The sequence below is a fragment of the Acomys minous genome (assembly GCF_964271855.1).
Source record: "Acomys minous genome assembly, chromosome: 4".
Lineage (NCBI taxonomy): Eukaryota > Metazoa > Chordata > Mammalia > Rodentia > Muridae > Acomys > Acomys minous.
The window spans coordinates 120,185,329-120,198,484 of NC_140486.1; the positions used below are offsets into that span (position 1 = coordinate 120,185,329).

Here is a 13,156-nt window from a genome sequence, read left to right on the forward strand (position 1 = left end):
TGCATTTCCTTTATGTTTTCGTCCCCTATTACTTTCTCTTCCCTCTTGTCCCTCACTTACTTCTCCACTGGTCTCTATTTCCTTCATTTTTGTACTCCTGTGTTTCATGTCATGTATATGTATATATGATACATGTAATATATTATATAATGTATAGGTATTACATACATTAGTTACATATGTAATATATAAGTATTGTTTACATAATGTGTATAATCTAGGTTTACATATAAGAGAAAACATGTAATATTTGTCTCTCTCTTCATTATCCTCCATTGCATTCTTGCTTATCATGGGAGGAAGGTACATTTTAGCTCACAGTATTAGAAAGCGTAGTCTATCCTGAGGGGAAGGCTTGGCATCTGGGGCAGTGACCCAAGGCAGTAGAGGCTTGTGGTGTGGCTTATTCATCTCTTGGCTGATCAGGAAACAGAGCAAGGACAAAAGCCTATCATGGGTGCATGGCAGCATCCTTAATGACATAAAAGAAGAGACTTAAAGTATCTCTGACACGCACATGGACATTTTTAATTATATGTAAAATCTCAAAGAGCTTGGCACGGGTTAGTATTAAATATTAGGCAATTTAAATGCAACTGAAAACAAAAGGATGAACCAAGTGAAATGATAGAAGGGAATAATAGCACTTTTAACTACAATGGGATGGCTGATAGCAAACCAGTGAAAGAGAATGAGCTTAGTCCCAGTTGGACTTAATATGCTGACAGGTTGTTGAGGGGAAGGATCAATGGTTTGATACCTACGTCTATTTCCTTATGGGATATAGGACAATTCAATTTGTTTAACAGATCTGGATTATTGTTTGGTAAGTGAAATCTATCAAGAAAATTGTCTGTTTCATTTAGATTTTCAAATTTTATGGTGTATAGTCCTTTGAAAGAAGACCTACTGATTCTTTGGATTTCCTCAGTTTCTGTTGTTGTGGCTCCCTTTTCACTTCTGACTTTGTTGATTTGGATAGTGTTTCTCTACCTTTTAGTTAGTTCAGATTAGGGTTTGTCTTGTTGATTTCCTCAAGGAACCAGCTTTTGCCTTTGTTGATTCTTTGAATTGTTCTTTGTTTCTAATTTACTGAGTTGAGCCATGTGTTTGGGTATTTCCAGCCATCTACTCCTCTTTGGTATATCTGCTTCCTTTTTCCCTAGGCCTTTTAGGTGTGCCCTTGAGTTGTTTATATGAAATATCTCCAATTTCTTTAGGAAGGCACTTAGTACTATAAACTTTCTTCTTAGAATTGTTTTCATTATGTTCTTTAAGTTTGGATATGTTATGCCTTCATTTTCTCTGAATTTTAAGAAGTCTTTAAGTCCTTTATTTTCTGAACCAGTTGACAATGAACAGGGAGTTGTTCATTTTCCAGGAGTGTGTAGAATTTTTGTTATTTCGTTTGTCGTTAAGGTTCAGCTTTAGTCTACAGTGGTCTGATGAGATGCAAAAGTATTTCAATCTCCTTGTATCTATTGAGGATTGCTTTGTGACCAATTATAAGGTCAATTTTGGAGAAGGTTCCATGTGGTCCTGAGAAGAAAGTATATGCTTTTCTGACTGAGTAAAAGCTTCTGTAGATGTCTATTGAGATAATTTGATCCATGACATCTATTAATGTCATTATTTCTCTGTCCAGTTTCTGTTTTCTTGACCTGTCCTTTGGTAAGAATGGGCTGTTGAAGTTTCCCACTATTAATGTGTGGGGATCGATGTGGGCTTTAAACTTTATTACTATTTCTTTTACAACTGTGGGTGCCCTTGTGTGTGGGGCACAGATGTTCATATATGAGATGTCATCTTGGTCGAATTTTCCTTTGATGAGTATGAAGTGTCCTTCCTTATCACTTTTGATTACTTTGGTTGCAAGTCTATTTTATTAGGGATTTGGACACTCCAGCTTGCTGGTTCACTCCCTTTCCTTGGAAAATCTTTTTTCCATCCCATTATTCTGAGGTCATTTCGATCTTTGTCACTGAGGAGTCTTTCTTGTATGCAGCAAAATTATTGGTCCTGTTTATATAGCCATTTTGTTAGCCTATCTTTCTACTGGAGAGCTGAGTCCACTGATATTAATGACCAATGACTGTTATTTTATTTTGATATTGGTTGTGGTAGTGTGTTTGTGTGCTTGTCTCCTTTGGTATTGCTGTAGTGAAGTTATTTGTAGCCTGTGATTTTGGGGTGTAATTAAGCTCCTCAGGTGGGAGTTTCCCTTCTAGTATTGTCTGTAGGGCTTAGTTTTTATGAAGATTTGTTTAATTTGTTTGGTTTTTTTTTTTTTTTTTTGAAGATCTTGTATTATCCATCTGTGGTGAATGAAAGGCTGGGTGTAGCAATCTGGATTCGTATGTGGACTCTGAAAGTTTGCCCAGGCCCTTCTGAGAAGACAGGTGTGATTCTGATAGGGTTACCATTATACATTATATATTATACATTACCTGGGTGTTTTTATCCTGTACCTTTTAATATTTTTTCTTGTTCTATAAATTTAGTGTGTTGATTATCATGTGACAGGAGGATTTTCCCTTCTGAGCTAATCTATTTTTTGTCCTGTAAGCCTCTTGTATGTTTATAATCAATCTTTTTCTTTAGGTTGGGGAAATTTTCTTCTATGATTTTGGTGAAAACATTTTCTGATCCTTGGAACTGAGAATCTTCATTCTTCTATAAGTATTATTCCTAAGTTTCATCTTTTTAAGTTGTCCTTGCTATCTTGGAAGTTTTGTATCAGGTATTTTTAGTTTTAACATTTTCATTGATGATGGATTGTGTAAGTATATCTACTGTGAGTGTATCTTTAACACTTGAGACTCTTTCCTCCAACTCTTGTATCCTTTTCCTTGCTTACCTCTGCAGTTCCTGTTTTCTTCCCTAATTTCTATATCTCCAGAATTTCTTCAATTTGTGCTTTATTTATTGTTTCTGTTTCTGTCCTCAGATCTTGAACCATTCATTGATTTCCTTTACCTGTTTGTATTTTCCTGCATCTGTTTTTAATTTTTATTATCATTTATTCACATTTCATCTTGATTGTAATCCCCTTTCACTTCCCTTCCTGTTTCACGTTCGCTCCTACCCTATTTCTCTGCCCTAGACCACTGACAGGTTGGATCCTCTTCCCCACAATCTAACCACAGCCTATCAGGTCTCCTCTAGCTAGCCTGCATCCTCCTTATGTTTTCTCTCAGGGTCCTCCACTAAGAGTCATTGATCAAAGCAAAGGAACCTGAGTTCCTGTCAGTGGCAGGAACCCATCCCAACACACCGTTTTTCCCTCTGTTCTCCATGTGGAAAATAAGCTGTCCATTGGCTACATCTGAACAGGAGGTCTAGGATCTCTGCTTGCAATGTCCTTGGTTGATGAATCACTTAGTACAGGACCACCTGGGTCAGGATGGAGCTCCTGAAACATCCTATCATCCCTCCATTCCCCAACTCTTGCATATAATTCACAGCATTTAACTCAGAGTATCACTGTGAGTCTCGGTATCTGTCCCAATCTCCCATTAGTTGAAGTCTCCTAGGTGACACATATGTTAGGCAAATATCTACTGAAAAGTGAGTATATACCATGTGTGTCTTTTGGGTCTGGGTTACCTTTCCCAGGATGATCACTTCTAGTTCTATCCAGTTGTCTTCTTATGGAGACAAGTTGACCTTTAGAGGTATAGCTGAGGCTGTTTCTTTGGATCCCAGGCACCAAAAGGACCAAGGTTGGAATCTCATGACCCTGATACCTGGAGGAATACATGAGATGGTGAGCATAAGTAGATGACCAGAGATTGAAACCATGCTCAAGGGGAACCCTGGGATTTTTTCTGAGGATTAGCTAGGTGATCTGAAGTTGAACCCCCTGTTTACCTGACTTTGGGCTTTCTTATTTCCTGGGAAACACAGGCACTGGTGTTTTGAGATCCACAGCAAGACCTGTCACTTGTTCTACAATCACTGCTCTCCTGCTGATCAGATACTGTGCAAAATCAGTGCTGCCATATTGAATCAATGGAAACCCTCCTTTTCAATGACTTCTTTTTCTGTTCTTTTGGGGTTTTAAGAAAAGATGTTACTACGTATACCTGGATGTCCTTGGAATTCACTATGTGGACTACACTGGCCTCAAAATTACAGAGATCCATCTGCTCCTGCCTCCCAAATTCTGTGATTAAATGTGTACACCCCCATGCCTGGATTCCAAGGTCTCTTAAAAAATGAGGCACTGAATATAAAAAACATGGGAAATAATATGTATAAAAGATGTGTTTCTCATCATCTAAAACACCTAATATTTGCTTTGTTAATAATAAGAAGAGAAACAACATAGTTAAAATGGAGAAATAATTTTAACAGAATTTCATAATATACATACATATTACAAATGGAAATAAATTCACTTTCAGTAGTCACTATAAAAATGTGATTCAAACATCACAATCTTACCCATTGTTCCCATATGAGAATGTCTAAATCAATGAACCTATACTGTTACAAAGAAATGTCCAGAACAGTTCAAGTTGCTGTATACTGCTTAAGTGCTTCATGTCCTACTTACAATTGTCTCCCTAGGATTGGATTCTTTTTGATGTTTGTCTTACATGAGGAGACTTTTGATATGGAGTTTTTCCTGGTATGAGGGGAAACAAAACAAGCAAAAAATCTAAGCTCATGTTGCAGGTGGTAGATATCCACCTCTCATTCCTTGGAACTCAAGGGTTGCTGTTCTTCACTAGTGGGTTCTGCACAGCAAGTGCTGACAGGAGGCAGACAGCAGAGGGAGAGCTCTGAGTTCAGGTCAGATCTTACAGAACGTGAGCCCAGAACTATTCTGTCTACCATGCCAAGATGTGTTCTGACAGAAAGCATTCCTCTTCTTCCTCTTCCTCCTTTTCCTCCTTCTCCTCCTCCTCTTCCTGCTTGTCTCCTTCCCCTGCCCACTCTCCTCTCTTCTCACCTTCTTCCCCACATACTTTCTCTCCTCTCCATCTCAAAAAGTAATTGACAGGGATTTTATCACACTTGTATCTGTTTTCTTCATACTTGCTATAGTTCTGATTATTTTTCCTGATCTTAATAAACATTTCAATGATTGTACACAATTATTTGTCACAAATACTGAGAAGATCCCATGTTGCTACTGTTCTCTTAAGGGTCAAGAGTCATTTTCTGTGAGAACCTGGATTACTCTGAAATTCTAATATGTACTTAAAGAAAAATTCCCTTGAATTTTCTCAGAGAGTCATGTATCCCTAGTTTTGGAACCAGTTGAAGGGGTCCTTGGAGGTGTCACAGCAGGTAGTAAAATTAACTGCTAAGAAGTGAGAATGAAAACTTGTTTCAAACTTTAGGGAGTGTGATGCCAAGCAGCTTAATGTCAGCATATTTAAACACAGTACAACTTGGAGGAATATTTCCTGGTGTAATACATTTTACACTGCACAGAGCAGCTTAATTATTTTGAGGCTCAACTCATGTTCCAAGAAGATAGGTTATATAGAGACAGGCTGCCAGTAATAGATTAAGGACCTAAGGCAGAATCTGGGGTGGTTATGGTCATATGTACAGTGTAGATACTGTATAGGCAACTATCCACTTCTGCTCCTGGTGTGGGAGCTCTGGGATGCCAGTGATGTATAGGTGATGTAAGGACCATTTAGATTACCTTGGGGGCATGTCTGTGAGCACTTAATATGGCCTCCCCAACAATTAATATAGACCACCAGTATGGTCATCACTTCCAAACCACAGATTCCTGAATTGAACTGCAGGCTCTGTGCCAAGTCCTTTGAGACAAAAATCTGTGTGTGTAATGTTTCTGGTTTCCCTGGTGACTTGGGATCACAAGAATATTTGTGTTCCTAACAATAAGCCATGTTGGAAAACTAACAGGCTTATGAAAAAAAAGCAAAAAAAGATAGCTAGAGAGGTGGCTCAGTGTTTAAAAACTCTTCTCCTTCTAGAGAGTCTAGGTTTGATTGGGGTGCTCATAACAATCCAGTGACTTCCTTTCATTTCCATGGATGTTACACACATACATACATTCCATCAAATTTTACATACACATAAAATAATTCTACTTACATTTAAAACATACAGTCTTGGCATAGAGGCACATGTCTTTAGTTCTAGCATTCAAGGAAGCAGGGCTGTAAGATCTCTGAGTTTGAGGCCAGCCTGCTCTACAAAGACATCTTAAGCCAGCCTACCCTACACAAAGAAACCCTGTCTCTAAAAAACAGAAATAGAGAAAGGAAAAACTTACACACAATTTAATATTCTACTTTTATTACCCAAGAATCATGAAAACATGTGTAAAAAGCAAAGAACAGGTCATTTGTTTAGTACCATGTGATTTTTTTTCTATAAAATTTCATAGATTATCAATAAGGAGAGGATCTACAAAGAGGTAAAAGAAGTCTTTGAAGTGGGGGTGTGACATCCTACTATAAGAGGTTATGATATTTTAAACCATGACTCATGCAAATTTTATTATAGCATAAAATTGATCCAAATGGTATATTTTTAAGAGTTTTTAGTTTACATATTTGAGTATTGACATGTATATATGTTTATGTACCACATGAATGCCTGGTACCCATAGATACAATAGGGATGATATTCTCTGCAATTGGAGTTAAAGATGGCTGTGAGCTGCTATGGAGATGTTAGAAATGAAACTTTGTTCCTCTAGAAGAACAGGTAGTGCTCTTAAGCTAGCTCGTCAGGATTATCAATGGTGCATTCTTAAAAGTGCATTTTGTTATGGTTTTTATACCTTGGTAAATCTGTGAAAAAGAAATTATTTCAATAACTATATTTATGGATCATATGAATACCTTGATGCATAATGCATTAACAATTTACGTGGAGGCTGGAGCAATGGCTTAGTGGTTAAGAGCACTGACTGCTCTTCCAGAGGTCCTGAGTTCAATTCTCCGCAACCACATGGTGGCTCACATCCCTCTATAATGTGATCTGATGCTCTCTTCTGGCCTGTGGATGTATGTGCAGGCAGAGCACCATATAGATAATAATAAATAAATAGATCTTTAAAGAACAATTTAAGTCAGTATTATAATTGTGTTTAATATCAAATTCACAGCACAGGTAAGATTGGAAACCTCACAGCTCCATGCAATGTAAAATGTGAGTGCTTGAATTCCATCCATATTGCTGTATGTGGAAGAGATGAGACTGAGTATTTCTCTCCATGCTTTGCAGGCTGCAAAGCTATGAAATTCTTAAGTAATGAAAAGGTAAAAGTTTATTATGCTGCTCTCTCTCCAGTGACATGCTCAATATATAGATAGTGATAAGACTTTACTCCTAGCTTTCTAAGATTTTGCTGTCATATTTTTCTCAGATTTAATTTTAGCAGCATGGAAAGAAATTTTACTTTATGTTTCTCAAATTCCCTTTCAATATCAATCTCTGAACTTTGAACACAATCTTTCACAAACTTTAGGGTTTCCTGGTACTATGCTGTGAGGTATCTTTCCTTCAAATGTGCCTTCTACTGGATTCAAAATGGCCACACTGTATTTTTCAGATATTTCTCTATTTCTGCTAAACCTTATCTCAGATATGAATGACTTTTTAAAATGAGAAGTTGAATCCAGTCATTCTACCACTGAGCTACATGCCCATTCTTCATTTGTGTGTGTGTGTGTGTGTGTGTGTGTGTGTGTGTGTGCACCAAAACTTACCATATGCATGAGGCTTTCACAGAACATAGCTGATATTCTAGAAAATTGAGCAACAGAGAACTTGTATTAATGGGAAAATAATGACTTAACTGAATTGAATGTGCTAAAAACTCTAATTACACATCTCATGGTACCAACATGAAAGTTCTTATTTCCTCATCTGTAGCCACAATTCACTTCTTCTTACTCCTAGTACTGTCATTAAGAACAAGTTCCTACTCTACCACTTGTCTAAATTTGTAGGGTTCTCTTTTTTATTATGTGTGCACACATGTTTTGATATATTGTATACGTATGCAGAGAGGATGGACATCCAAGAATGAATAAGAGTATTTGATACTTGAAAATGGAAAAGGTATTCAAACTCAAAATGTGAAAATGTAGCAGTGATTATAGGACAATCTCTGATGTCCACCTTCATTTTTGAGGCAGTCTTTACAGACTTAGAGCTCTACCAGGTAGACTAGAGTACCTAGCCCCAAGCGCCCCAAGCATCCACACATGTCTGCCTTTTCAGCCATGGGATTACAAACATGTCACCATGCCAGGAGTTTTATGTGGGTGCAGGTTATCAAACCCAGGTCCCTTTCTTGGTGCCTCACTTATTAAATCACCTCCTCAGACCCTGGGTGTACATTTCATAGTTATCCATGCAGCTTCTTCAGTTTCGACCCCTTAACTGGAAAAATGTTGTGAATCAAGGTACTGAAAATTCTGTTTCTTTTCCTCTGTCTCCTGGTTTTTGTGAAGGAAACAGGGCAGTAAATAGGATATAATCTGAGACATTATTTCAACATGGTTAACAGGATTTATGATTTTGTATCATGAGATTTTTACCAAGCATTAGTATAAAAAGATTTAAGTCATTTATAAACCATTCTTCTAAAATGTTATATGGCAAAAAATAGTATTTAGGTCTTTAAAATATGGGAGACATCTAACTGCAATACAAAACTGTTATTTGTTCTTGTTGTTAGACACTTCTATGTCTAAGTTATTAAATTAAATTTTATCAGAAGTATGAATCTTGGTCAGCCATATAATGGGGGTAGAAGATAAAATTATCTTTAGGAGGTGACACTAGGTGTGAGGTTGTGATCTTAGTATTGTTTTTAACTTTTTATTGATTCTTTAAGGGTTTCACATCCTCTATCCCAGTCCCACTAGTCTCTCTCTTTCCTTGTATCTGCCCTCTGCCCTTGCAAACTCCCCCACAAAAGAAAGTTAAAAGTCACACACACAAAAAAAACCAAACTATAGAAAGAAGGAAGCTGTAGTGTGTCACAGCATATCCTACAGTATAGCCATCTGTCCAAACATCTTCACAAGCAAGTGATCATTGCAATGTGTAGTTGGTCTGGTCAAGGTCTCTGGCGTCTGTCACACCATCAATATTGGATGGTCACTGGGACTCCTTCCTGTTACCCTGCTGTTACCCTGTGTCATGGAGTTCCTGCAGCTTTGGATCAGAGGGACAGGCCCTTTCACTCACTTCCACAGTTCCCAGATGGTATAGATTTTGCAGTGGGCCAACTGAAAGTCCTGGAACTGATCCTGGAAGGTAACTGAGCTGGTCAGCCAGCTGGCTCTCCTTTATCTGTAGCACCAGGACCAGCTCTCCAACACTGCTCCAGCTAGGTCACCCAATCCTGCCATCATCAGGAGGCAAGGGTCAGCTCTTCTGCTGTTATGATCTCAGAGCAACCTCATCAGCACCCATGTTCCAGTGTTGGCTCCACTATGCAACCTAGTCAAGACAGGAGGCCCACACTCCCAAGTGCTGCAGCCAGTGAGGGGCTGAACCTGTTTTCCTTCTCATACACTTGGGGCTGATCTACCCCTGCCTTTGCTATCAGGGCCAGCCCTACTGTGTTTGACCTGGGAGGTACAGGGCCTTCTTTCCCAAAGGTTACATCCTGTCAGGAGTAGCAGCAAGTTTCCCTGCTCCCATGACCTGGAGACAAGCTCTTCTAACTACCTCATGTATCAAGGGAAGAGGAGTAGGGCATCAACCCATGCAGTGTTACAGCACATGCCCACTAGGTCTCCCGGGGTCTTGCCCTTGGAGCTGGCTCACCTACAACTCAGGCATCTGGGCCAGATGTTCACTCAAAGGTCAAGTATAGTTATCAATATTGAGTTACTCTCCTTTGTGGGAAATCCTTCTTTGGAACATTCATCTCAAGAAATTCTTTATAATTTTCTTATATTTCTATAAGGCATAATAAATTCATAATGCAGACCAAATATAGAAAGATTCCACAAATTACTCACAGTTGATACTTAAAAATGGCAAAACTGAAATATTTACAATGAAGAATATAGCTGCCAGAAGTTGTATAAGTTTTGTTTGAAACAATATCTCTGAAGGAAAATTGATTATTGTTATACAAACTTGACATGGATGGAACCGAAGAGTATACAGAATCACCATTAACTTTAAATGGCACAGACCTAAACAACAAAATAATTTTGACAACACTAAGGAGAAACACTGCCATTACTAAAATTGAAAATGTCTTTTCTTCAAATTAATAATTTAGACAGTGAAGTTCTTCGAGACCATGCCTTAGGCTTCTAAAGATACTCACTTTTAAAAAACATATTTATGTAATAAAATCCTTGGACTTACCAGTGGTTTTGTATTATTAGATGATTCTTTTTGTTAGCTGATGTAGCTTTGAGTATAAGTTAGCAACACTGAGAACTTCTATCAGCGTGTTTTCTAGCTCAACAGAGATGTCATTCTCCTTATCAATGGAGGAACTACTTCATATTATCTAAAGCATCAAGTAATATCTTAGGTGCCAAAGGATGGTGATGGTTTTATGTCAGAGTTTATGCTCTATTGTAAAGATAAAATATGTCTACAATAAGATGGCATATGAGAATTCATAAATGGAATTTGTCTTTTACATTCCAATTTGTAACATAACCCAAACAAAGAAATTGATGTAGAAAGACAGAGAAACATAAAGCAAGTCATCAAATAGCTGAATGAGGAGATACAGTCCAAGCAAGAAGCTATTAATGTGCATCCCATTCACCAAAGCATTTATTGGCAAGTGACTAAGTTTCTAAGTTGTGATTTTATTTTGAGTGGCCAAAAGATTAGTGAATGTTTTTTAAACAGAGATGCTCTTAGTGTCACCATCAGAAATATCCTGAAACAGTTTTTCATAACTATGTAGTTTTTTATATACAAGTTATTTATTCATTTAGTTGTGTGTGTGTGTGTGTGTGTGTGTGTGTGTGTAAGCCAGAAGTTGATACTGAATGTATTTCTCTGTTGTTGATTTCTTCCTTAATATTTGAGGTGGTGTCTCTCCTTTGATCTGAAGATCATCAGTGTAGATAGGGTGCATGGCCATTAATCTCTAGAGAATCACATTTCTTCCTTCCCCAGCCCATGCCAGAACTAAGAGAATAGATGCACTTTGAACATAGGCGTTGAGTGTTTTAATTCAGTTCCTTTTGCTGCATGTCAAGCACTCTACTGAATAAGCCATTCCCTAGGCTCTATTCGCTTATAGGTCTTTATTTTTGCAGGTACTTCTACACTTTTGTTTAAGAGATCAGGAATGAAAGGCACATACCTCAATATTTTTTATTGAAAATAGATTTTATACAATATATTTTATTAAAATGTGCCCACATTAAACCCCCAATAAACCCTCCCCACTTCCTCACATAATTAAATCTGCAGCCTTTCCTTCTTTCTATCATTATAAAACAAGTAGGCAAGTAATAATAGTAATGATAAAAAGATAAAATAAAATCAAACAAAATAAACAGCTGAGAAGACAAGTGGCCAAATAAAAAGCACAAGAAACACATGCAGATGCTGAGAGACATACTTGAATACACAAAAATCCCATAAAGACAAAATTAAAAACCACATATATAAGCCATATATATGTAGGTGAAAATACACAAATTTTAAAAAATCCTAGACATTGTATTAAGAGACAAAAAAATCAAAATATAACATTTATTTTGTTTTCTGTTGGTCAGCTACTGAGGGGCATACAGCCTACCACTAAGAGTAGTTCAGATGTCCAGTGAGACTTATTTGGAGAAACTAATTTTTATTTAAAAGTGGGTGTCTGCATAGCCTTGAGGGTCCTGGATTCACTTAGTAGACAAGGCTAGCCTCAACCTCACATCAATCTGATTGCCTCCACCTCCCAAGTGCTGGGATCAGGAGAACCAACATATGAAAAATGATTTTCTTACCAAAAGCAATCTACAAATTCAGTGTAATTCCCTTAAAAACTACTACATCATTCTTGCAGACCTTGGAAGATCAATTTTCAACTACATATGGAAAAACAAAAACAGAAGGAACATTACTAAACTCATTCTATGAGGCAACAGTCACCTTGATAAATATACCACAGAAAGACTCAATCATGAAAGGCAATTTCAGACAAATTTCCCTTATGAACATTTATGCAAAAAACTCAATAAAATACTCACAAACCAAGTCCAAGAATACATCAAAAATATTCACCATGACCAAGTAGGATTCATCCCAGGCATGTAGGGGTGGTTCAATATATGGAAATCCATCAATATAATCATCATTTAAACTAACTGAAAGAAAAAGTGCATGGTTATCTCCTTAGATGCTGAAAAAGCATTTGAGAAAATCCAGTACTTATTCATGTTTAAGTCTCAAGGAGATCAGGGTTATGAGACACATACCTCAACATAATAAAGGCAATATACATCAAGCCTATAGGCAGCATCAAAATTAAAGGAAAGAAACTGAAGTTAATTCTACTGAAATCAGGGACAAGGCAAGGCTGTCCACTCTCTCCTTAACTCTTCACGACAGTACTTGAAGTCCTAGATAGAGCAATAAGGCAACTAATGGAGATCAAGTGGATACAGATTGGAAAGGAAGAAGTCAAATTATCACTATTGGTGGATCATGGGATAGTATACACAAGTGGCCCTAAAAATCTACCAAGAAATTCCTACAATTGATAAACACTTTCATCAAAGTGGCTAGATACAAAATCAACTAAAAAAAATCAGAGGCCCTTCTATATACAAAGAACAAATAGGCTGAAAAGAAATTAAGGAAACTATACCCTTCATAATAGCCACAAATAATACAAAGTTTCTTGGTGTAACTCTAACCAAGGAAGTGAAAGGCTTGTATGAAAAACCTTCAAGTTTCTGAAGAAAGAAACTGAAGAAGACGACAGAAGATGGAAAGCTCTCCCATGCCCCTGGATCAGGAGAATCAACATAGTGAAAATTGCCATCTTAACAAAAGCTATCTACAGATACAATTCCCATCAAATTTCCTACATAATTATTTAAAGACAATGAAAAATGAATTCTCAACATTATATGGAAAAAGAGAATAAAACAAAACAAAAAATGCAGAATAGCTAAAAACAATCCTGTACAATGAAAGATCTTCTGGAGGAATA

The 13,156-nt window shown here is 37.2% G+C and overlaps 1 protein-coding gene across 1 annotated transcript in view; it reads left to right on the forward strand.

The window, feature by feature from the left end:
- LOC311595773 (solute carrier organic anion transporter family member 6C1-like) overlaps nt 1–13,156 on the forward strand; it is a gene marked incomplete at its 5' end in the record, with an annotated part of 102,713 nt that overhangs the window by 51,157 nt on the left and 38,400 nt on the right. The window contains one exon of the mRNA XM_084778743.1: nt 7,106–7,259. Coding sequence (XP_084634869.1) covers nt 7,106–7,259 — 154 coding nt within the window. The remainder of the gene's footprint in view (nt 1–7,105; nt 7,260–13,156) is intronic.